The 25,353-nt window shown below is 38.3% G+C and overlaps 2 protein-coding genes across 7 annotated transcripts; one reads left to right on the top strand and one right to left on the bottom strand.

Moving 5' to 3' along the window:
• Positions 1 to 1,169: 1,169 nt before the first annotated feature.
• Positions 1,170 to 13,171, bottom strand: PUS7L (pseudouridine synthase 7 like). The gene is given in 10 exon segments (XM_005480529.4): positions 1,170 to 2,284; positions 2,861 to 2,914; positions 4,538 to 4,815; positions 6,174 to 6,255; positions 7,719 to 7,817; positions 9,479 to 9,674; positions 10,887 to 11,046; positions 11,697 to 12,602; positions 12,605 to 12,649; positions 12,652 to 13,171. Coding segments are annotated over 10 exon segments (2,403 nt in total). The 5' UTR covers positions 12,911 to 13,171; the 3' UTR covers positions 1,170 to 1,960.
• Positions 12,932 to 24,657, top strand: IRAK4 (interleukin 1 receptor associated kinase 4). 6 transcript variants are annotated; one of them, XM_005480530.4, is made up of 12 exons: positions 12,932 to 13,079; positions 13,255 to 13,424; positions 14,446 to 14,591; positions 14,912 to 15,109; positions 15,846 to 16,006; positions 16,675 to 16,739; positions 16,974 to 17,088; positions 19,102 to 19,211; positions 22,066 to 22,249; positions 23,043 to 23,105; positions 23,762 to 23,920; positions 24,026 to 24,657. In XM_005480530.4, exons 2-12 carry the CDS (start codon positions 13,264 to 13,266, stop codon positions 24,056 to 24,058), a joined length of 1,395 nt encoding a protein of 464 aa, XP_005480587.4. In that variant the 5' UTR covers positions 12,932 to 13,079; positions 13,255 to 13,263; the 3' UTR covers positions 24,059 to 24,657. The 6 variants fall into 6 exon arrangements, with proteins under 6 accessions (XP_005480587.4, XP_074395931.1, XP_026652818.2 ...); XM_026797017.2 differs by lacking the exon at positions 12,932 to 13,079 and adding an exon at positions 14,003 to 14,067 and having other exon boundaries at positions 13,287 to 13,424; XM_074539831.1 differs by lacking the exon at positions 12,932 to 13,079 and adding an exon at positions 13,564 to 13,665 and having other exon boundaries at positions 13,287 to 13,424.
• Positions 24,658 to 25,353: the final 696 nt, after the last annotated feature.

Raw genomic sequence — 25,353 nt, 5'->3', positions numbered from 1 at the left:
TATCAGTGTTACCAACATCGTTCTCATTCTGAATGCAAAACACAGCACTGTAACAGCTACTGTGAAGAAGTTAACTCTACCCTAGCTGAAACTAGGGCAGTTGCTAAGAGCTTTATTTGGTCCTACAAACCTCCTCAGACGGAGGTTGCACAGCCTCTGGGGAACATGTTCCACTACCTGACTGTCCTCACAGGTAAAAAGTCCTTCCTTTTAACCATTGTAAATGTCATTTCAATTTAGGCTCATTGTCTCTTGTTCTCCTGCCACTCTCACTATGAAGAGCCTGGCTCCACCTTATTGCTAACCTCCTCATGCTGGTGAGCTGCTGTCAATTCCCCCCAAACTATGTCTTCTCCAAGCTGATGAAGCCCAGTTCCTTCAGCATCTCCTCAAATGACAAGGGCTCCAGAGCCCTAATAGCTCAGAGGCTCTATGCTGAACTTGGAACAGTTCTTGTACATTTTTCTAGTGCTAGGGACCAAAATGGAATGTAAAAGTTAAATGTGGTCAAACTACTGCTGGAAATTGGGATGTAATACCTGCCCAAGATCTATTGGTTGTGTCCCTGCTAACCTATTCCAGAAGGCTGTTGCTCGTTCTTGCTGCCAAGGAGCAGAGCTGGACAGGGTCCCTGTTCTGCTGCTCACCATGTCCCTGCAGAGCTGGCAGTGGCACTGGTGCTTCCTTCCCATGGGTAGCACCTCACATTTGTCCTTGTTGAGTCTTACACATCTCCCATTGGCCTCTACCTTCTGCATATGTAGGCTGCCCTGAACAACAGCCTGACCCTCCAGAATATCCATTTGTTCCTTTCATTTGGTGTCATCTGCAGATTCAATGAAGGTGAATTCCATCCACTCCTCCAGGCCACTGACAAAGACACAAAGCTTGATGGGTCTAGAAAACACCCCAGTGACATTCACTCCAGGGAGGGTGTGACCCCTTAACTACTACTCCCTGCACCTCATCATCCAATCACATTTTCACTCATCTGGTTGTCCACCTATCAAAACCACAATATCCTAACTTGGTTTCACAAATCCTGTGGTACAATGGCAAACAGAAAAGGTAAATGATGCTTTTTTTGTTCTACCCTTTTTCAAAAATCCACTCATTTTATCACAGTTAACTGCCTTTTTTTACTTAATCAAAAAGAAAATAGAAAAGTTTTTTCTCTAAAGTTGGTTAGTATATTTTTTTTTACTACCATAAGACTTGACAGTAACAGTAGAGCCTGCATCTTGTAAACAATGGTTTTATTATACATGGTTTTGATTTTATTACAAACGTTTTTCCAGTGATGTCAAGTACTCACCTGATCTTGAAGAGCTTACTGAAATAGGCACTCCCAGCTATGCACTACTGAATCCTGAAATGGTCAGCATTAACTTAATTTGGGGCATTTAACAAATGACTCTGATAATGCAACCGACAACTTGTCGCTGTTGACTCAGGACTTTAACCTTTTAACACTAAGTACCTGAACACAATGAAACACAATATATTCAGGAAACCTTAGTACAACTTTTCAGTTAGAAACTTTTTAGGCTGTAAACTGGTAACATTACTGCTTGAACAGCATTTAGTATAAAAAATATAAAAAAATACTATGAATTATAAGACACACTTGTTTGCTGCAAATACTCTTCCAGGACTTTGCAAGCCACATGCCTGTGCAAAGAGGAAATTCATGCTGGTTGCCCATGGTTTCTTTAAGTTCTGTTAGACCTTCCTGGTGCAACAGCTTTACTCCAATGAATTCAATGCATTCAGAGTTTGGAATTATTTTGAAACATTCCAAAGGATTTTGGTAATTTTTTTTTCCTTATCTGTATGAATCTCAATCTACAATTTTTTCCTGTTTGTGACTTGAACCTGTTATTCTCCATTATGTTTCTGGCATTACATCTAAAATAACAACATTGTACAATATTCCTGCAATCTTTCGTTAAGTAGAATCTTAAAAATCACATTTCATTATTTCTCTCAGACAGACTGTTGCATAACATGAAGGATCAAGGTCAAATGATATATGAAGAGAGACTTTTAAATCATTCAGATGGTCATCCTCAATTTTGATCACTTTTTCACTACTTTCCAAAAAATATGAGAGATTCTTAACATTTTTCAAAATGAGTCTGTAGCATCCAGGTATATTTAGCTGTAATGGAGACACTCTGAATTTGCACAACTCCAGCTCATCCTTAGAAAGTCTTTCATGGTACCATTGTCCAACTTTATTACTGGGATACTTGATACTGTGTCCCACCATCGGAAGAACTACCTTCAAAGAAAAAACCAAACATATTTCAGGTAATGCTCACCCATTCCCCCTTAAATAAATGTGATCATTTAAAATGTGTTAAAACCTTGTGTTTTGGGGCCTGAAATAGTAAACCAATAGATTCTCTTGTGAAATGAAGCTGTGCATTGGCAGATATATTGAATGTCATTAAAGCAGAAAAAATAATCAATGTATCAGGATTCCTAAAACAAAGCAGTGTATAGCAGTAAAGACATTCAGTTGCCATATATTAAACTGCCATGCAAGACTTCACAACTATACTTTGAAACCTTCAAAAATTAGAATGTCAACTTATTTTGAAAGTTTTTCCAAGTAGACTGAAATCTTTCCCGAAGTATTCAGCTTCAGGATAAATATTGCCATACTGCAAATGACACTGTACTTACTACCAAGTAAATTTGTTATGAGAGTGGAAATTACTTCACATGTGTTTTCTTCAACGAGCATTCTGGCAGGGACAAAGACTGCACCAGTTAAATTGATCACATTATTTAAAATAAAACATTTTAATCAGATAAAAAGATCAACAACTCAGAATTTTTCATACAGACTTACTTGGTATATAGAATATTTGTTAGCTGATTCTTCTGCAGCAGTGACTACATGAACCTGACAAGACATTTAAGAAGAAAAAAACACCAACTTTTTAAAAAGTAAAATCATATGCTTTATTTTAGGAATTATGCACTGTACTCACAAACTTGCACAGAATATTAAGGTTATTTGACTACTGCAGGGGCAATAAACTCAGGTATGAAAAAATCTTAAGATATGCTTAATTTATATTAATCAGTTTACTGGTAGATGTCATTGCATTAAATATTTACTGATGTCTACCACTATTATTCTTTGAGTCTGAAGTTAACAAATGCCATCTTGTGCTACATCAGCAAATGTAAAAATACAAAAAAAAGTTTTATATTAAGAAGGAATATATCTATATAAAACTCAGTAACTCAATACTGAATTGAATACATCTTTTAATTTTATTTGATCTAATTGTTTCATTAACATTCACTCTCAAAAATACTAGTAAACAAAAATATCAATTGAAACACAAGCTACTCCATAGGGACTGGAGGTAGCCTTTCAAATGCTCTTGCCTTCAAACTTGTAAGAGGTTCACCCAAAAGAAATTAATTACATTCTGCTTCTGCACACACCTGCTTGTTCTCTAGGAAACAGTCAATGATTGATCTGATCAGGAGAAAGACAGAATCATAGAATAATCTCAATTGGAAAAGGTTGAATCCAGCTGCAAAACATTGCCAAGTCCACCACTAAACCCTCATCACAAACCTGTAGGGATGGTGCCTCAACCCCTTCTCTGGGCAGCCTGTTCCAGTGTTTGATAACCCTTTTGGTGAAGAATATTTTCTAATACACAATCTAAATTTTTCTGGCACAACTTGAGGCTATTTGCTCTTGTCCTACCACTTGCTACTTGGCAGCTGTCTTCACAATAAGGTATGCTAACCCTAAAAGAGAGAGCATCTGAAGAGAGCACTTCAGAATGGACTATGGTATGTCAAAACCTGGGACCAGACACTTCACTGCCAGATTCTACTCATTGGCTCACCTCTGGCTCCATGCACAGCTCCCAGGCTGAGCTATGGGCAAGCAGAAGCACTCCCTTGCCTTTTAGTACTTTACCGAGAAGACCGCTGCATTTTTTGAACAGCTGGTACCAGTTTAGACCCAGCACCAGTGAAACTGTGCCAAACACGTCTTGCTCTGTAACTGCAATGAGATTATCAGATCAGCCTGAGGCTACCTTTCACCCTGGACTCACACTCAGCATTGTATTTAGGAAAGGCCTGATGTGGAGAGCAAGACTCTTATCTGCACTGACTAGTAATATGGCAACACCCAGAGTCTTCTACTCTGAAGGCTTTCCCCAGTCAGATCCTAAGAGCATTATATACCATGGAGACTAAATTTCCATATGTATCATTTCTGACCTCCTGTTCCTTCCTCTCACTTGAATAAAATGAACAGCCAAAACAGATTAAAGATGCTAATTGTATGTCTAGCTCATAGCTCTATTTATGGTGAAACAAAAAAGAATCCTACATGATTTTTTCAACTTAGTCACAAATATTAAATATTTTAATGAGAGAAGCAAAATAAAGTCATTAGAGTTTGTCTGCTTACATATTTAAGTACATTGAGTTGTTTGGAGTTTTTGTTGTTGGTGTTTTCTTTTTACAAGAACTACTTTACAAAACTCACCTTGTCATTCAGGGAATTGCTTTCATCATTTTCTTCCAAGAAGACAAGATCACCCTCAACCACTTTGGAGCCATAAGTCTTCAGCCTATATGATGCTGCTTCATTCCAAATTTTACTGCAATAAGCATGGACATAGAATATGCGCAAGGAGTGAGGAATGTTGAGCCATCCTTTGGTACAACCTTCATGATTTACACCATAGCGGTTTAAAGCTCGTAGCAACATCTTCTCTCTCACTTTAAATTCTGGCAGCATTACAAGTGTGCCCTTTGCATCTTCTGACATAAACAAAAATAACCATGTCAGTAATCCCTGATTATTTAAGTATTACCTGACATTTAAAAAGATAAAATAATCAAATATAGAAAAAAAGTGTCAGTCTAATGTCTCCATGCTTTGATTATTTCCTTTCCTTCAATGTGTTGCCTTAGATAAATTTCATCTTGTATGCCTATCAACACAGACCCATGAATTTTATTCTGTTTCATGCAGTATAAGTTAAACTAGCTGTCATTCAGTTATTCAGCCTAGTTCAAATAATTTCTTTTTTAGAAACTTTTTTTATCACTCCAAAGTGTTTTTTTGACCCAGGTAACTGGAAGTAAAAACCAAGCTATAAAAGAACATTAAATCTCTACTTCTCATTATTTCAGAAGATGTATTTCACAGCAGGTAAAAACCATGTCTTTATTTTAAAGGCAAAAATTACACTGGCCTCAGGGAAGTCTGACTCTTAACCAAGACAAAAATGCACTTAATCAGATTTTTACTGCATTATATAAATGCTGTATATTTAAAATTTTATAGGGTTTTTTTTTCATATTACAAGTGATTACCTGATGAAGCCTTTTGCACAAACTTCTATGTCTGCTTTCAGGAAAAGGCAAGCAGTTGCTTTCAGGGTCCACATCAATTGGAAGTTCCATGCATCATACAGCCATGCACAGAACAGAATCATTTATCTTACACTTTTTTGTGAAACCAAACATGTCTTTGGCTTTTGAAGCTACACATCATAGTTGGTAAGACAATCTACAGTGATAAGCAGGCTAGTAGATGTGGAATATTTGAAAAGAAAAATATGTTTGAAGTTGAAAGCAACTTCAAATTGTTGAGAAAGTTCGGCTGAATGATATAACCAATAAATATGGCAAACAGAGCAATCTACTCAGCACACTCCTGCCTTTGACCTATTTTGTTGATTTTAGTTCAAGAAAGAAAGGAAGTAGATGTGTAAAGTGCTGAGTATGAGTTGGGTGCCATATTCCTGTACACTTCCCTCACTAGGGAGAAGGAGGTCATTATCCAAAAGCAGACAGATGGAAGGAGGCCAGAACTCCCCTGATAAATCTTGGTCTCTTCCAGCATTATGATATACAGTGTTTGCTTCCATATTTTCTTGTACCTGAAGTACATTCATTTTCCACTATTTTGCACACTTAAGACCTCATCCTCATATAATTTTGAAACATGCAATTCTATTGAGTTGCACATATAAAAATTATAATGAAGTTCATTATAATGAAGTGTAAGTAGCATAAAGCAGTAGGAAAATAAAAAGTATTTCCCTGTGCAGCAACACAGTACCTCACAATATCAACTCTGCAAAATACTTGGACAATTTAAGTGGACATACCAGTTTGAAGAAAGTATCTTTTTGCATTGTTTACAGGATCATCAGTATCTTCGGGTGTGAAAAATAACTTCACAGCTTTCACCTTAAAAGTACAATTTTTTTTCAGTTAAATATGACTATTTATCAGCTAAACAGGTAATCATGCATCCAATTCTGTCTCAACATATTCTGCAAGCTCTCAAAAATAAATCAGTTTTTAGTGTCAAATTCTCCATTTCCCAGAAGATCTCATGAACCACAGAACAATGTGTTGTACCCCTTCTCAGATTAAAAAGAGGTTTTAGTCACCCAGAAAATGTAAAACAGTTTTCAAAGCTCTGTGAGAAAACAAGTCACTTTCTTGGTCATCCCGTTCAAACTTTTCCACATGAAACTGTCATCATTCTATCCTGAACAGGAAGGTTCCTTCCATCCTGCATGGTTCATGAAAAATTTAGACTGAACACTTTCACAGTTTCATACAGAGGGAAAACTTTTTTAATTTTGTTTTTTAAAACTGACCTGTATTAGGTTAGATGACACTGTGACAAGAAAAACACTACAGTAATCTCTGCTGCTTGCAATACTGGAGGAGCTGCTCAATTTGCTAGCACTTCTACCAACCTGTGACACCTGGCTCTTGTCCTCCTCTGTATTGGACTGTGCAAGCACATACTGGCCCATTTTTAATACAGACAGTAATTCCTACCTATTTTAAATTAAATTACTAAGTTAAGACTAAGGATTTAAATCATTACTCCTCAGGGACTGGCACCTGGTCCAACTGCTATCTGATGTCAGATACATCAACAGCAACTTTCATGGACTGCCCTCAAATCTTGATTCTTATATTCGTAAGATAGGTTTTCCTGATTTTTCTCAGAATCAAAACAAGATTAGAAGAAAAGGATATTCTAGTGTCCTTTTGACTTTGTAGTGTCTGATTAGTCTCCTACCTACTTCTTCTATAGTGCCAAACACTATACTATATACACTGAAAAGTACATTACTCTTATCTTATTAATTGTTACTTAATAAGCTCAGAACTGAGAGTTTGGGAAAGTAGTCAAGGAATAATGGAAAGCAGAAATCTCTTCTATATTTGCAGATAAATTACTGCAGTATTGAAAAAGCAAATCCTCTCTTACAAACTTATGTGACATTTTTAAGAAGTAAACAGACCCCCAGCAGGATAAAGAAGCTCCAGTTTGGAGGTGATCAGGACCATGAATAAACACTGTATGAAGCCTGCTTCTTCAGTGTTCAAATCCTGTATGGAATGCAACCACTTTCCTGCCAAGTGGCATGATGAAAATCCCAATCACATACAGAACTATCACTATTTAAAGCTTCACTTGCTGTTTAAAAGAAGGTTTTAGTTTCAGTGTGAATATCTTCATGCTTAAGCTGTTATTGAAACTGATCTAGCAATTGCTTCCAGCACACAGGTGGATTTATCTCACAATTGAAACTGTTCACTGAGAAGGTCAACTCCAGTGCTAGATATTGCAACAGCTATATGAAATTCTCTTGACAGTAAGTACTCAAATTACAAAACGGAAATACCATTTTTTCATTCAGTAAAGCCAATCCTATTTGATCTGTCTGAACAATTTGTCCTTGTCCAAATCGCTGAGGTCCGTAGTAATTCACAAAACCTTTTGTCTAGAATGAGAAAGGATAAATATGTTACGTGCATGAAAGTACTGGGTATGAGCAAGACTAGGCAGATAACACACATACATCTATATTTATATCCAAAATGTATAAAACCAGAATCAGAAGTTACATGAAAAGCAAAACTCAAAATTCATTACGATATTTTGGCACTAAAAAGATATCTAAAAAGACAATCAAGTTCTACCATTGTCTTCACATAATTAAAAAGATCCCAGGTAAATGAAACAAAATTATTCCTATATAGCTGATTATTATAATTACAACTATAGGTCAATCAAAGTAATTAAGCTTTTTACATGTGTCAGATTATGTTACTCTACTCAAGCAAATGCAGCACAGCTAATGAACAGTAACCATGGGACATTTTTTCTTAAAAACACAAATCTTTTTAACATGAGATAATTTCTGTTATTACTGCAATATAAAGGTCAAAAGTGAACACTTCTGCTAATTGGGATTTTAAATCTCCTGATGAGTTCTAGGTCACATGTGTGAAGAAAAATCACAGTCATGTGACCCAAGGAGAACACCCTTTTCTAGAAAATAGTAAGTATACATGGAGTAGACAAGCACAAAACGCATATTTGTTTTGCAAATGGTTATTAGGTTCAAATTTTATTATCTTGCTTTGGACACCTATAGGTTCCATACACAATTTTGCTTTCACAGAAGATGAAAAATGCATATTTTGGATAAATATGTATCCTGTATTGTCATTTATCTTCGGACCAGTAAGGTAAATCTAATAAAGCAAGACACATGATCACAGGAATTTGGGTTCATTTTCCAAACAGTAAAAAAAACAAGTCAGATGGAGCAAAGAAAGCAATATAGTACCAGCTGAATGCTTTTCTCAATAATAAAATTATTTTCCAAAATACATGTAATGTATTTTACTTTTGCACAGTGGGTAATTTTCATTCAAGAGTTTATTCCTGGGTGAATCTTCTAAAAGCAATTTATATTATAGTTATTACTTTGAAAGATAGGGCAAGAAAATCAATACTGTAAAAATATCTACAGTTTTTCCCTTCTATTATTTGCTTTTATTTTTCTTGGCGGCTTAAGAATGTCTGATGATTGGAGTTTCCTTCAGGTACTAAGGAAAGCAGAATCAAACTGCATTTCAGAGGAGTCTTCCTTCTCAGAGATGGACATTCCACATATGTTCATACCATGAAAGTTTTTCATCCAAGCCAACCATGCATGTTCCTCACATGACCAAAAAAGGCAACCAGCTGTGATGTGCAGTGAGCATGTGTGTGTGTACAGGTATCCCATACACACCATATGGATGTGTAAGTACATTGTTTCCCCCTCCATCTGCCTCAGTGAGACCCATCACTTTGGTCACCCCAGCTCTGTGCAGCAATGGCTCCTATATCCACACTCATTGTTACTAAATTCACCTTTTCTTTTGCTGCACCACCCTGGGGTCTCCAGTCTGAAACACAGAACCAATTCACTTCTTGGAAGGCAATTTTACTCCTGATTCCTTAAGTAATGCAGGAAAGACATAAAACTGCAAAGGGCACCAAACTTGGGAAACGTTGCTATTATTGTGCTATTACAAGCATTTTCCTTAAACGTACTTTTTATAACAGCAAAGAATTAAAACTCTGTTCATTATCATGAGTCTTTCTTACCTCAACACTTTCCACTGCTTCAGCTATTCTCTCTTTCAAATCTGCAGAGGAGTCATGGCTGTGGTGCTGGAGGTCTCTCACAACTATGTCAAAGTGATTGCCCTTCAGCTGACCAAGCCTGAGGTGCTGCTGTGCTGGACGGATGTTGTATATTTTCATGCCTTTTTTTTCCATTTTATTTCCAATCTCCTTCAACCTAAATATGTAATTGGGAGAAATTATGAACCATCCTCTACTAAAGCTATACAACTTCTAATTAATGTCCTTTTCACCTTTGCACTCATATTGAAAACACTTTAAAAAATAAAATTGAAAACACTTTAAAAAATAAACACTTAAAAAATCAATTATTACAAGAAAACAATATCAAATTAAGAGATAGAGGTCTTAAAATTTAGTTATAGTTCAGAAGTACTTTTTAAATTACTGGCGTTTTTATGCTGGAAGTAAGCAATTCATGGAACTTTCTCAGAGCACACAGAATTTATTTTTTTTAATTGAAAAACTAGTAATTTTTTTACTCTTACCTCCTCAAAATCTGTTTTTCGTTAAAGAGAAAGGAAAAGAAAAGGTAATGTGCTCTAGCAGACTCCAAAACACAATTTCTCTTTCTCCATCAGCCTTAACAAAAACACTTTCAGTGCACTGATTCTCTGGGTGTGCTCACACATGCTTGTAATTAGAAACACAGCTGACAGTTCAAATATTTACCCTTTAAAATATCCACTCAATCTCTTTGTTCTTATGTGCAAATAAAAGTCATTCAAATCTGTGGAGGGATAGAATGTAAGAGAATAGTGCAGAAGGCAGTCTCACCCCTGAGGAGCTGCAGCTGCACCAATCACCAAAGATCAGGAACAGGCCTGCCCTTAACAGGCCACAGCTGTGTCCTATAAGGATGAGTGCTACAAAAGAGTGGGTTAGCCGGGTGGGGAGAGAGATGGAGTTTGTTGGCTGTGCTGTGAGGAGATGCCCATGAGAAATCACCAAGAAGGTATGGGAACTTTTGTAATAAGATGACAACACAAATCAAAGGAAAATTCCAGTATAAGAGCTTGAATCCTAATCAATGTTTTAATAACATCATAAACTGTTCATTTATAAAAAAATATTTTTCTTGCTGTGTGGATGCATTTACCCATTTTTCTTCATAATTTCAACACTCATGCCAAGTTTTGCTAACTATCTCTTGGACAACTGGCCTTACAGTCCAGTTTGCAGTGGAGTTTTGCCATTGACTTGAGTGCTAAATTGCATTTAGCCACAAAAGATTAAAGCCGTTTCCACTGTGCTCTATATAGGCAAGGGGAAGACACATCAGTAACAACATTTCAAGGGATTCTACCATGTTGATACTTATTAACATCAAAAACTACATGGTAAATTGCTTGCACCCAATTTTAAGTACCTCTCAGGAGTCACCTTCTTCACCACCATAGGCTGCAAAGTGATAGCCTTCTTATCTTTGATGCCAGTGTAACTGAAGTCTGAAGGAAGAACATCAAGCTCAGCTGCCAGCAAGCCGATTGCTTCTAGTGTTTCTAGGTTTTCTTTCTGAAGGGTGAAAGCTGAAACAATCATCTCAGAATTATTAGAAACTTGCCTTCATGTTTCAGTCTTCTGCCATGACAGATGGGCAGATTCTGCCCCTTCAACTGTAACAGCATGGAAACGGTAAAGAAACTGCCCTCCTACCCCACCAATCCAAATCAAATGGGGCTTTTACAGCACAGGAGGAAAAAAAAAATGGTACACAAAACTCAGACCAAAATCCCTGATGCCTTTAAAAACAGTACCTCATAAAATGCAACACAATTCAACAGACATGCATGGATGTATTGCAGGAAACATTCTCTGTATCAGAGAATGCTTTGAAGAATGAGATCATAAGTCAATTTGACCTTATTAACTTGTTCAGTATCTAGATGCACCTCCTAAAAGCCCACAATTATTTTCAAGGGAAAGCTATCACCCTGGGAATGCCACAGAATGAGTGGCTACAATCAAAAGAACTGTAACCATTATCAGCGAGCAGGGACGCCAAATCCCTGCAGTAACTTGATTCCTCCATTTCATTCTCCAAGGATGTAACACCAGTGCACTGATAATGATTTATTTCAACATAAACAGTGACCTGACAGTATAAAAATTATCCCGAGTATCAGTCTTACCTACAGAACACTATAATACCTGCCACCTTCACTAAAAATGTATTTACCTGTATAAACATCTTGCTTCTCCTGAAAGCCACCAGCACACCTTTTTCTGGACCCACTTTTTTCTCGAAATCGTACCACTATTGATGTACCTGGCTGATCACTGACATCTGTCACGGTAAAAGATTTTGTTTCTAAAAGCTTTCCAAATTTTCTATTGATAAAGTGGTGAACTGTTTTTCTGTGCTCTTTGTTTCCATCAGGCTCAAAAGAAAACGTAGAATTTTCTAGCTTTGCATCTAAAAATTTAAAGAAACCACTTGTTTCCTTTTCAGTCACTAATTGACAAAGTTCTTTATAATCAGGATTCCCTTTTACAATCATTTCGTTGTCTTTTGTAAGAGTGACTAGAAAGGGGAATTTCTGCCTAACAGCACTGTGTAAATCAGCCCGAATTTTCTTGTCCAGCCTCGGTCCTAGCGAGAACTCCCTAGCAGCAGCATCCGCGCTGTTTTCCGAGCGCCACGCATCCTTCACATCGCAGGCAAACTTGTGGAGCAGCTTGCTCACGGGCTCGCCGAGCAAGGACTCCAACACTGGGGCTTCCCCGAGGCCGGGCTGCAGCTCGGGCTCTCCCTCACGCCCGGTTTTGCCCGGGAGTGCAGCACAGCCGCCTCCCGCCCGGCCTGGGCCCTGCCCCGCAGCTCTGGGAGCAGAATCCCGGGGGCACCCGGGGGGCTCCGTCCTCCGTCTTTTGGGCTCCCGCGGACACGGGCTGCTCTGTGCCCCTTCGCTGCTCTTCGGGAGCAATTCAGCTCGGGAGTCCCCGAGGAAGAGCTCGGGCACCTCGAGCTCCGTCACTACGAAGTCCCCGGGCGTGTTTTTGATGGTGCCGCGGAAGCCGGTGTGCTCAGTCAGGTAACTGAAGGAGGGCAGCATGGCCGCGGCCTGCCCTGCGCCCCGCCAGGCCGGACAGGAAAATGGGAAAGGGGCGGAAGAGCATCAACTGCTACGGAAAGGCTGCTGAAAGGCGGGGAGGGAGGCAGGCAGGGATGGCTGGACGGACGGACGGACGCAGGGAGGGAGCGGGGCACGGACAGACACAGCGAGACGGGAGCGCCGCGCCCCCGAAAGCCGCCACCAGGGGGCGCCACGGCCTCCTCTTCCTCCCCCTCCGCCTCCTCCCATCAGAGGGGCCCAAGGACGTTACCAAGCTCCCCAGGGCCGGGGGGAAAGACAATGAGACAGCGAGCCCCCCCTCCTCGGGTCCGGACATGGGTCGGGCCGGGGGCGGAGCCCCTTTCGGCCGCCTATGGGAGCGCCAGGTGGGAGAGCGCTTCCGCTGTGTCCCCACCGCGCCGGTGACGCCAGCGGCACCGGGGGCTGGGCCCCGCCCCCTTAAAGGGGAAGCTGTACAGGCGGAGGGGAAGCGGCGGTACCGGCCGGTGGGCAGCGGGGCCTGGGGGATCGCGGGCGGGCAGCGACGGTGAGGCGTGAGGGGACTCCGGGCGGCACTGCCCCGGCTGCAGGGTGCAGGGACGCTCCCTGCCGGGAATGGTGGGCGGGGGCCGGGGCGGGTGCTTCCCGGCGAGCCGCGCGGGTAACGCTGTGTCCCAGCAGGAGCGGAGGATGGGCGAGCCCGTGACGGATTCCACGCGCGTCCGCTGCTTGAGCTACGGGGTCGTGCGGCGGCTGGCGGAGCTCATCGACCCGCAGGAAGGGTGGAAGAAACTTGCAGTGGATATAACCAACCCGTCCGGGGAAAGCAGATACAGCCAAGTGCACATAAGGTCCTACACCAAAGTCCCGTAACCCAAACTCGTGCATCACCACAAGTACCTTGTTAGCCCCGCTTGCCGGCCCCTTACTGTAACTTGCTGCACCTCGTGTGCTGGCGGGCACTTGTGCCTTACACTCCCATTTCCTTAGGGAACGCAAGGTAATTACTTCTACTTGTACTGCAGCTCCGGCTTAAGCAAGCCTCAGAAAATTGACTGAAGAAATTAGGATTAATTAGAACTCCAGACACAGGTATTTTTAGCAATACAAGACGGGCTGCATAACTTTCTGTACGCTAAAGACTAGTAGGCATTGATGTTACGGTGCCCAAGAGACAGCTGCACTGTAACTCCTAACTCACTGCTTCAAGAAAATGGCCAAAAACCTGGGGAGCCCGAGGCCTAAAACTCACAAATTTACTTGAGGAGTAATGCTTGTAATATTTTATGAGCACCTCATTGCTTGAAAGGCTTGTTGAATCTTTGTTGAAGCTGTTTCAAAGACTGAGATTTTTACATGCTGTATATATAATTTTGGGTTTCCAGTCTTACCTAGTAATGGTAGTGTTAAATCTTTGTTTTTCTTTCAGTAATAATATTAAGTCAGAATGCTGGATCTCATTTTCTTCTTAATGCCCATCTCAAAATATTCAAAGTGGAGTGTGAATGCTAAATGGATGCACAACAATTATTTTTGCCATTTCATCTGGGTCTGACTAGCTCTGTGTCTCTGTCTGACATTCTCTTCTGTGTGAGTCCAAGATGCCAATATATTATGGATCCTAGACAGACAGCTGAAGCCATGTATATGTGTATTTCCCATAGTTTTTCCCATATTTTGTGTGCTTTTACCCCAATTTTAAATGTGTTTAGGTTTTTTTGGCTGTGTATTCAGAAAACTCTGGTTTTTGCAGTGCATTCAGATTTTTATTTAATGTGGATTATTTTTGTCATTTGCCTTTAATCTCTTTCCCTTTATGCTTCTTGAGATAATTCTTTTTTAAAATACTGATCTTAATATTTATCTTTTAAGGAAATTTGAGGCATTTGTACAAATGGGAAAGAGCCCCACATGTGAATTACTTTATGACTGGGGAACCACAAACTGTACAGTTGCTGATCTTGTGGATCTGCTGATCAGGAATCAGTTCCTAGCACCAGCAAGCCTTTTGCTTCCAGGTAACTGTTACTCTTGTACATTTTCTATTGTGTTCTCAGTTTTCTAAGATGCTAAAGAGCTTCATGCTAACTTGAAAATCAGAAAGGACTAGGTTAAAATAACCCAAAATGAATATATTTTCCACTTTCTATCATTTGTAATAACAGTTTAAGTATGAATTTAAAGTTCCAATAAGAGTGCTGGCGTTTGCACATAGTTGCACAATATAACCTGGTGATACTTATGTTTCTCCTAATTTTGAAAAATATTGGCATTAACATTACTTAGTTTTTCTCTGGTTCCTAATGTAGTTAACACTTTTTCTAAATTCCCTTTTCAGAAGCTGTAAGGATGCCACAGGAAGTTACATTACCTCTTTCTTCACAGGAAACCTTGCCTATACATGAGAAACAGTTACCTGTACAAGAAAAAAAGGTGACATCTGTAAAGCCTGCTTTAGCTCAGAGTACTGAGAAGCAGCATTCAGATTCTTCCTACTCAAGTGAAGAAAAAAGCAGCTCACAGTCCAGTAACACAGGTAGACATTTACTTTGGTAGAATTCAGTGCTGTTTTTTTGCTGATCTGTCCTTCCCCCCTTGTGAAATAAATCATAGCAGTTTATAAGAATGATGACTCTATTCTTGTCATGGTGCATCTGTGAGAAACAGCATCTTGCCAATAAATCACCTGCTTTGAGGGAAAACTTAACTGTTGATTAAATTGCAATTTCTTTTTTTGCCACACATAATCCTGTTGTACTTTTCCAATACTTATTTTATAGACTGTTCAGCATCTCATGCTTTGAAACTAGATTTTGTATGTCAGAAATTACTAAGAATGCTGGAGAAAAGATGACTGAAGAAAAGATTTTCGGAAAGTATGTGGTTGGTGTGTTGTTTCCTAAAGGTTCACTTTTGGGTTGCTGCCAGGAGCATGATGTAACCTTGGTGTATTTTTTGTATATAAGCCACTGTGGCTCTCTCTGTGATCTGCTACACATTTAATTTCTGCTACCTGTATTGCAAGTATGAATCAAAAATGCAATCAGATGTGTGCTACAGTGTTAGTTGTGAAGAAAATGTTGCATAGGTAATTGTATGTGTTTATCTGCCTTCCTTTTGTGTTTCTGGTATCTTCATCACAGAGCTGGAAGCAGGGCTCCGCTGGGTCAGGTTTTGTGCAGTAGCAAGTTTTTGTTTTAAGAGAACTGAAACAGAAAACCTTGTTCCTTAAGTGAAAACACAGTTTTGTGGTAAATGTCAATGTTTTTCAGATTTCCAGAATTTTTTGTTTCATGACTTGGAAAGCATTACAAATAATTTTGATGTGCGACCAGAATCAGCTGGAGGTAATAAACTGGGAGAAGGTGGCTTTGGCATTGTGTTCAAAGGCTACATCAATGGCAAAAACGTGGCTGTGAAGAAGCTCATTGCTGTGAGTTGTCCTGGGGATCTTTCATTTTAATGACTGTGTACTTATCAAATAGACTTGTTTATCTTGTTTATTGTGAAAAGCATTGAATGATAGATTTCCAAAAGTTGTCACTGTCCTACGCATTAGTTGGCTTAAGAAACTTACCCTTAGTCCCATCAGTGTTGCAAGTCAGCACAGTCACAGGAGCTAATTCTTGCCTTCTCTGTAGCTCTCCTTTGAGGGGCTAAGCGAGTTGTTGGGAAGAGCAGAGTGTTTCCCCAGTTGTTATTCCCTCACCCTCATGAAGTGCCAGAAGAGAAGGGGTCCTAAGATGGTTTCCATTTCAGATTACAATGGCTGAGATTCACAAGCTAAATTGTCACAGAATTTTAGTCTTCATAACCATTGTTTTGTGTGAATATTGAATTTTTAATTAAGTACTATTGGGGTGTAACTGCAATGAAGGGAATAAGTTGTTGATTGCTGAAACTGGATCCATTTATCCAGTTATACAATGTTCCAAAGAATTTAAAGTGACAATCTGATACTTATTTTTGAACTTAGTAAAAGGTGTATTGTGAAAAGTTAACTAAGAAAGGCATACAATTCTTTTTGTTGTTTATCTTAATGAACAGCTGTGCATTTTATTATGAACCAATGATGTTAATGTCAAATACTTGTTTTTATAGATGGTCGATGTTAGTGTTCAGGACTTAAAACAGCAGTTTGAGCAAGAAATAAACATAATGGCAAAGTGAGTATGTCATTCTACAATTTTTGTCTTTCTGACATAACGATTTGCATGTTATCTGAAAATGTTTCTTGTACACAATCACAGTTTGTTTGTTTTAAAACATCACCACACAAACCTGGCTTTATGCAGTAGAGGTGAAACAAGTCGTTGGGAATCAAGTTCCCCGTGCCTTGTGTTTTCCTCAATATTGAAAGTCTCTCAGAGCACATGTGAACAGATTTTTTTTTTGTATAGGTGTCAGCATGAAAATTTAGTAGAATTGCTTGGTTTCTCAAGTGATGGTGCTCAGCCATGTCTGGTGTATGAATACATGCCCAACGGTTCATTGCTTGACAGACTTGCTTGTCTGGTAAGTGAATTTTTTTCTAGCTTCCAATTGCCTTACTTTGCTAAAGTACAAGAACCTGTGGAATGTCTTTTAAATGGAACTGAACTGTGATGGCCAAATGATGTTTTACTACTTTCTTATTGTTTTCTAATAACAAGTATTCCAATAAGATTTTACACAAACATTTTAGATAAAGTCAAGTCAGGCTGTCAGTGCAATGTCATGTACTGGTATCTGAAGCATCACAGAAGCTTGCACTGACTGTGCCTGTGTGAGGCAGTGCAGGGTGTGCTGCAGTCTTGTTCCCAGTTCTTATGCTGGTATGTTCTCTGCTGGTCCCTGAGATTCTGTGAAACTGACCTTGATCATTGTTCTTGTGATAGTGGTTATAATACAGTGCTCATAGTCTGCTTATCTCTTTCTGAAGTATGTAAGTAAATGTAAATTTCAGTTAAAAAACCTATTATTTTGTATACATGCTTATGATTTAATCAAATGGTGTATGTTCTAGCCTTGGCCTTATGTAAATAACAAGTTGCTTTGGTTTGGTGAGGCAACTCTGTTTATCAGGGACACACAGTCCAATAGTAAGCCAGGCTTAGGGTAGTAGATTAGTGTCTGTGTTAATTTGTTGAAGGAGTTCAAAAAATCTGCTCAATATTAAGCAATTGCAGCTTTCTGAGATTGTAATCTGGTGGACATTTTACATTGATGCTACTTCAACCATTCATGTCCTCAGACCTAAGATCTTGGGCTTGCTTTTTTCTTCTGCACTGATAATCTGGTTGTACTGGTTCAAGCATCTATAAGTTGGAGAAAGATTTGGATTAGGGAACTGATCAGGCTGGTAAAATAATAATTGGTGAAAAAATATTTAGTTTTCATTTGGAGACATTTCCTTTGTAGGGCTGCACAAATACTTCTGCTCCAGTGGGGAAAACATGGTGCTATGATGAGAATGAATGGTAGTGCTTGAGGAAAGAACTAGTTCTGTTAGCAATGCTGCCTCAGTTTACATTTATTTGCTTGCATGTACTGCTACAGGTGCAGTATTTTTTTAGTTGAGTCAGTGCAGAAGAGAGACTGTCTTACCTAAGGACAGTGCAAGTTTATCTGTTAAATGAGCAGCACTTAACAAGGATGTATATGAAAATGGTCATCAGTGTAACTAGCTGTTATCATCAAGGGAGCTTTAAAGATTGGGGAAAATTGAAAGCTAAAGGAGAAATAAATGTCTCTTCCTTTACAAGAGGACAAATTTATGGCATAAATCAATGAATCTAAATCAGAATCTATAAATTAGAAAGAATCTTTTTCTAATAAGATCAGAGAGGTGAGTAACGTATTTACTTGAACATCTGTTCTTGCTGATAATTTAATTTTGTGACTTCACTGGATGTGTTTGATGCACGGACTCTTGCTTGTATCATCTTTGTGTCTGGATGTTGAGCAGGCAAGGGAGGTGGTAGAATGGGGAGATACTGTAATCCACTTCCCTTGGCCACTGACAACATTTTTGATTACTGGTTTTTAACTGTAGATGTCCTTACTTCAGAGGTTTAATTAGTAGCATGAATAAAGCCATACTCTCAAAAAATCCAAAAATCCTGGAAGACTGGCTTCTTGTTGTTAGTAAAAAACAGTGGATTGCTTTGAATTATTTGCTTTGGGTTGAAGGCTCTGGTATCAGTGCCAGTACAAAGTGAGAGCTGCAGTAGATACAGATAGGTCTTTGCAGAGCAGCTGGCCTTGGAGAGTCAGGGTCAAGCATTAACCAAGAACATTTTTTGCAACTGACAACTTAATCTAAGGCAAAATGCAGGAAAAAAAATGTAATGTGACAAAGGCATGCATTTCTGCCCAAATCAATTAAGAAATGTATGCTGGTAGTGTTTTTAATCATCTACTTGAACACAACAAAACATAGCAAGAAGTTGCTTTTGGGTTGTGGGGGTTTTGTATGTTTGTTTTGGTTTATGTGAGTGTATATATATTTTTCAGATTTTTACATGCCTTTCTCTCTTCTTAATAAAGGATGAAACTCCACCAATTCCTTGGAATATGAGGTGTAAAATTGTTCAAGGTACAGCAAATGGCATCAACTTTTTGCATGAAAATAATCACATTCACAGAGATATTAAAAGGTAAAACCTGCAGACTATGCCTGGCTACATTTTCACATTTTCATTTTTCTTTTTCATCTTTCCCCTGTTAAAGTAATTTTAGAGAGAACAAACTGCAAAAAGCATTACTTCAGTCAAGGGTACAATCTTCTGCAAGTGACATCCATCTCCACAATCTTGTCTGTGCCAGAAGGGCATGACTAGTACAGATTTCTAAAGATAATTATGGGGCTAGAAGCATAGAATTGCTTAGGGTGGAGAAGACCTTTAAAATTATCAAGTCCAACTGTTAATCTAGCACTGCCATGTCCACTGCCAAGCCATGTCCCCAGGTGCCTGCATCTAGATGTCATTTAAATATCTCCAGGACTAGTGATTCCACCACTCTCCTGGGCAGCCTCTTCCACTGCTTCACTTGGTGAAGAAATTTTTCCTAACAGCAAATTTACACCTCCTGTGGCACAAATTGAGGCCATTTCCTCTTGTCCTATTGTTTGCTGCTTGGGAAAGGAGACTGACCCTTCCCCCCCACCTGGCTCCAGCCTCCTTTCAGACAGTTATTGCAATAAGGTCTTCCCTGAGGCTCCTTTTCTGCCAGCTCCCTTTGCTGCTGGACAGCTTTCCAACCATGAGGTTTTGCATTGTAATTGTAATTGTGTTATATTATGTAAATTGTAATTTGTATTTTAAATTGTATCTGTTACTTTCAAATAGTTATTTGAGTGCCATGAGAACACACAAAGTTCTGTTCTTTAACTGGTTCTGGTGAAGCTGCTGTTGAAGAACAATTAATTTTTAAATAGGGAATTTTTCAGATAAAAACACTTTTTTTTGTTTTTGTAGATCACTTCTTCAGTGTGTCTCCTTTGATTTACCCCTATTTTTAATGAATACAGTAAAATTACTTCAGTCAGGTTCATGAAGTTCAGGGTTCTTCAGTGATAATGAATGGTTATTGTTTGTTATACCAGAGTTTTTTCCTATGGACATCAGAACTCGGAATAGGTAGGGGATTTGTTGTAGAGTTTGGCTGGCTTTTTCTGGTATTTTCATTGTTGTTGTTTTGTTGCTGCTACAGTTGACTATGTTGGTTTTCTTAAAAAAGAGGCCCAAGTCTTTGAAGAGAAGCCCCAAATGCCTTCCTCTCTGTGATGGTTAAGAAGGAACGACTGTCTGCGTGTTACAGATGAATGTTTCAGTAGCTTTCTGGCTTCTGGCACCTCTGCTAAATACAGGCAAATTCAGTTTTGTGATCTTTCAGCTTGGAGGAACAAGCATTTGCTTCAGCTATCTCATGTATGTGCTTGCTGCTTTGACAGTCTGTTTCTTCTTTCTTCCCTGCTTAAGCCTCTGGAGAAGTGTAATGACTGCAAGGGATGCACTTCTTTACCTTGCGCTGCCTCTGCCCTTCTAACTGCTGTGAGTTGATCATGTTGGAGAATTGGGTTTGGGGTTTTTTTTGTTTGAATAACATTTTGTAACTTGTGTGAGTAGTTCAATACATTTGACTGGTACTATTAATAGTGCTGCCACTCCCAGATAACATTTAGATGAAGAGACATCTAAGATGACTTCAGTCTTCATTTTGCTGTGATGTGTAGAGCATTCATAAACACACAGGCATTAGAACAGCTCCTCTAGGCTAGAGGGGACAAGATTTAATGGGTATTCTCACAGTTGTTTTTTGGGTTGGTTATGCCCAGGAAATAGTTCTGTTCTCTTTTAAAGCTTGAAAGTTGCAGTAAAACTTGCATTTATTGTGCTTTTTGTGGTGTACCCAAAAAAATGACCACTCTTTGGACTGGATTCAAGTTGATAAGAAAGAAGCTGAGATTTATGAAGTTGTGATCTTGTTCTCTTGGTGGATGATGCCTTTTGTAGTGGTCATTATTTACAGCAGCTCTCACATCAAGTGATCCATTGTAACTTACAGCTGTGTTAATTGTGTTCAGGTTGGGTGAACAGGAAGGGGAAGTTAGCAGTATAACTTTCCAGCAAGTGTTATATCAGGCATTGTGGATTTCTTACAGTCCCATTAAAGGGATCAGAAAATGAGGATTTAATGAATATTAAATCAAGCTATTTTAAAATGGTTTTAAGTGGTACAAGTTTAAAACCCAGTAGATTTCTGCTGTAATTCATCCCACTGAGCATTTTATGAAAGCGTTAAGGACTTTGAGATGAGCCTCATTTGCCAGGGTTGCCTTTTTTTAAGGAAAGTAAAAGCTGGAGGTCAAGTGAAAACATGGCACATAGAATATTCTAGCAGTAATAAGTTTTCTAGTTTTCTTTCAAGACAAGAGTATTATTCATTTAGCACATGAATTTGTCATGGTTGACTTGTTATTAGATAATAGGTATAAAACCCCTGCTTTTGTTAGTTCTGAGCAGAGATTTAGACTGTAAGAATTAAACTGTGATCCAATAGAAGTTGATCAGAGCTAATTATTCTCTATTGTCTCTCCTAAAGCCAAACCATAAATGTAACATAATTGGTCTGTTAAAAGAAAGTTTTGTATTTCTAAGGTTTGGGGGTAGGGGGAGTGTCTAGGTTTTTTTCCTTGTGTTTTGTTGTCCTGCCTTTTATTTTTTTATGCATGCGCACACAAGAAAAACATAGATGGATCTTGCAGTCAGTTCTTCATTTGTTTAGAGGAATGAATTTTGAAATTGAACAATTTCCAGCAAAACTAAATTTACATAACTTGTTTTATGAATAATATATAAATATCTTAGCTTTCAAGGTAGTCAAAATAGAAGTTTACATAGCAGGTTATTAAAGAATTATTAGTCTGTCATAAAACCTATTTACTGTAATGTTCAGAAAACTCTCTTGTTTTTTTTTGTTTCTTCCCTTACCTCCCCTCTCCACCAGTGCAAATATCTTATTAACTGATACATACGTACCCAAAATTTCTGACTTTGGCCTTGCAAGAGCATCTGTAACATTCACACAGACAATCATGACTGAAAGAATTGTTGGAACAGCAGCCTATATGGCCCCTGAAGCTCTGCGAGGAGAGATAACCCCTAAATCTGATATCTTCAGTTTTGGAGTAGTAAGTAGAATGTGGGAAGCAGTATACGACTTCTGTTGTAAAAGATAAAAGCACACAAAATCAAGAGTATCTGAAATGAAATGATTACTCTGGTCTACAATTTTTCTTAAGATAGATATTTTCCTAAGATAGTGTTTCTAAACTTTGTGTTAAAATCATTTGAATATGTTGATTTGCTGTGTGGAAGACGAGAGTAAAATAATATTCCAGGTTCTAGCTAAATGTGGTTTGAAGTAGTGTGGAACGTGGCTTTTTCTTGTGTGGTGTTGCACAAAAGTGTAACTCAGGCTGAAAAAGAAAATTTTAAAAAATGTTCCAAAATTATTGTGTTTTACTATATTCAACACCAAAAATACAATGTCCATGTTATATTTGCCTTAGAGCTGAGTACAAAAAGACATGAGCTTAATATTTGGAAGAAAATTTAATTTGTTCTGGATAGATCCAAGACCCTACTCACTATTGACCACTTCCTTCCCAGCATTTTGTTTCATGGGAAGGCAGGCCCAACAGTATCTCTGAATAGTTTGGAAATCCTTCAGTCTTGCTGTGAAGGAACATGATTTAGGCTGAGAATAACTTGTGTTGAATTTGTAAGCCACACTGCTATTAACAGTTAATGAAAATAAAGATAAGAACAAAACCAATGAATTGTATAGGAAATCTTTGGACAAACACAAATCCTGAGGGTATTTGTTGACAGCCTGGAGGTCATGCTCTTTTTTGCAAATCATATATATGCTAAGGATTATTCTGTGCTTTATTTTATCTTCTGATTTTTTTTTCCTCCTAGGTCTTACTAGAAATAATAACGGGTCTTCCTCCAGTGGATGAAAACAGGGAGCCACAGTTGCTGGTATGTTCTTCATGTTTTCTCTTTCCCTCCCACTGCTCCAGGATCACTTTTATGAAATCATAGTCAGTAAAGAGGTTCTGAGAATCAGTTGTTGGTCAGCAATTTCAGACTGACCCCTGCAGAATATCTGCCTCTACTCATTGCCTCTTATTTATTCATTTATGCTTCCTCAAACAGTACGTGTGATTACAGATAACCCACTTCGAGTGTGTTGGAGCTGAGGACTTTTGGACTAAACCAGTCAGATTTAAAATTTGATTTCTGACTAGAAGTTTCCAGCAGATACTGCAGTCACTGAGACTGGAGACAGAAGATTACTTTACACACAGACATTCATTTATAGGAAGAGGCTTTATAAATGTGATTTAAAAAATTATACCAGCTTAAGCTTGGATATTTGTGGATTATTAGGATACTTAGTTGGTTGTGCCTCTTCTCTTACAGAAGAAACAATACTAGAAAACTGAGCCTTGAAGTGGAAGACAGCTAAATGTGTATGATATGGCTTAAAGAAATTTGCTTTATGATGTTGTGGTAATTAAAATTATATAGAATAAAAATAATAAATTAATAAAAATTTATAGTTTATTTATAGTCTCACATGCTGTTCAGATACTTACAATGTTATCTGTGTGTTGGTTCAAATTCTCTTGTAGTTAAGTATAAAAGATGAAATTGAGGATGAGGAAGCAACTATTGAGGATTATGTTGATGAAAAGATGAGTGACTGGGATGTACCTTCAATTCATAAAATGTATTCAATTGCTGATCGGTGTCTGAATGACAAAAAAACCAGAAGGCCAGACATTAAGATGGTATGTAGTCTTTCAGAAAACAGGCATATTTTGGGTGAGTGTGTGTGTTTCCCCTGCATATGGTCACACTATCAGTTAATTATATTTCTGTCTGTTCTCTTCCAGGTCCAACAGCAGCTGCAAGAGATAAAAACTTGATAATGTATTTCTTCTGACACACCAGTGTTTCTGTAATGGAGAAACCAGTACCAAACATTTAATCTGTATTTAGTGCAACATTATCAGTGATTCTGCTTTCCAGAACTTTCTGGACACATGTAAGGTGAGCTGTTGGCCTGTCAGCAGCTCTTTCACATTTCCTTGGTCGCTGGGCCCTTAACATGGGAAAACTTTCTTGTATTAACAAATTGCAGTGCTGGTACATCATCTTCTCCTGCAACTTTTTAAATGCATTTCCATATTACAATCTATTTGAATCTTTTTATTTCCATGTTTAGTATGTCTGCTGCAAAGAAATATGACTGTAACTGGGCAGAATATTTTTTCTGCAAATTGCTTTCTTGATCAGGTTTACTAGGCCTTTGTCTATTGAAGACAAAACCATTTAATAGCTATAATGGTATTTAATGTTGTCTTTTTGAGAAATGACAATTACCCAATTTAAACAAGCTTCTACTTAACATTTTAGCTTGAGAGTTGATATTAGAGTGAATGGTCTGGTACTGTTAGTGAATGTGATTATTATCAAAAAGTCTTCCTGGTGTTAGTTCTAGTCAAATAAAGGCTGCAAGACATTTTCTAGGTTGTTTTTTTATTTCAAGGATTCCCAAGCAAAATAGTTATCTTGCTGTGCAGATGCATTTACTGCTGGAGTTCACTGCTTTTTTACAGTGAACTCTATGATGACAAACCATTTAATTTTTATTCACAGGAGGACTCTTAGCTACTTTGACTATTTTAGGAGGATTTAATATTTTTAGTACTTTAGGAGAAGATTCCATATGGATTATAAATACAGATGGTTGCTTTTCTTAAAGGGATCAGAATGATGATGTGAAGACCAGTTCTGCATTTTACTTAGTCAAATAATTAAGCTATTTTTAATATAAATATATTTATATTAACTAAATACAAAAATACACTTCTGAAAGTATAAATGGAAAGCTTTTAAAAATAGAGACATTGACAGATCAAAGCAGACTAAAAATGGAATGAAAGTGCCTAGTAAGATTCCAGATACTTTGGACTAAGTATGAGCATATTACCATTGTAAATGAAAGATGTTTCTTTCATATAAACTCATTTTGCACCTCGTGAACTTTGTTAATAGCTTAGGGATAAGAACATAGTCTGGCCTACAGTTAAATTTGAAATTCTGTGATTATGTGTGATTTCATTCAGGAATATATATTTTGTTGTAGGAAGCATGTGATTTCAATGTGATGATATCATTAGATTTCTGGCTATTTATTCAGTTTGTATTGCCTTTTCAA

The sequence above is a fragment of the Zonotrichia albicollis genome, chromosome 4, assembly GCF_047830755.1.
Source record: "Zonotrichia albicollis isolate bZonAlb1 chromosome 4, bZonAlb1.hap1, whole genome shotgun sequence".
Classification (NCBI taxonomy): Eukaryota; Metazoa; Chordata; class Aves; order Passeriformes; family Passerellidae; genus Zonotrichia; species Zonotrichia albicollis.
This window is presented reverse-complemented; position numbering and strand designations above follow the sequence as displayed.

Bases quoted from the DNA above. Each gene is read 5' to 3' on its own strand.
- IRAK4 (XM_005480530.4), top strand. From the start codon at position 13,264: ATGGGCGAGCCCGTGACGGATTCCACGCGCGTCCGCTGCTTGAGCTAC. The intron at 15,110-15,845 runs GTAGACATTTAC...AATGTTTTTCAG, and splicing joins CTCACAGTCCAGTAACACAG to ATTTCCAGAATTTTTTGTTT. The intron at 19,212-22,065 runs GTAAAACCTGCA...CCTCTCCACCAG, and splicing joins ATTCACAGAGATATTAAAAG to TGCAAATATCTTATTAACTG.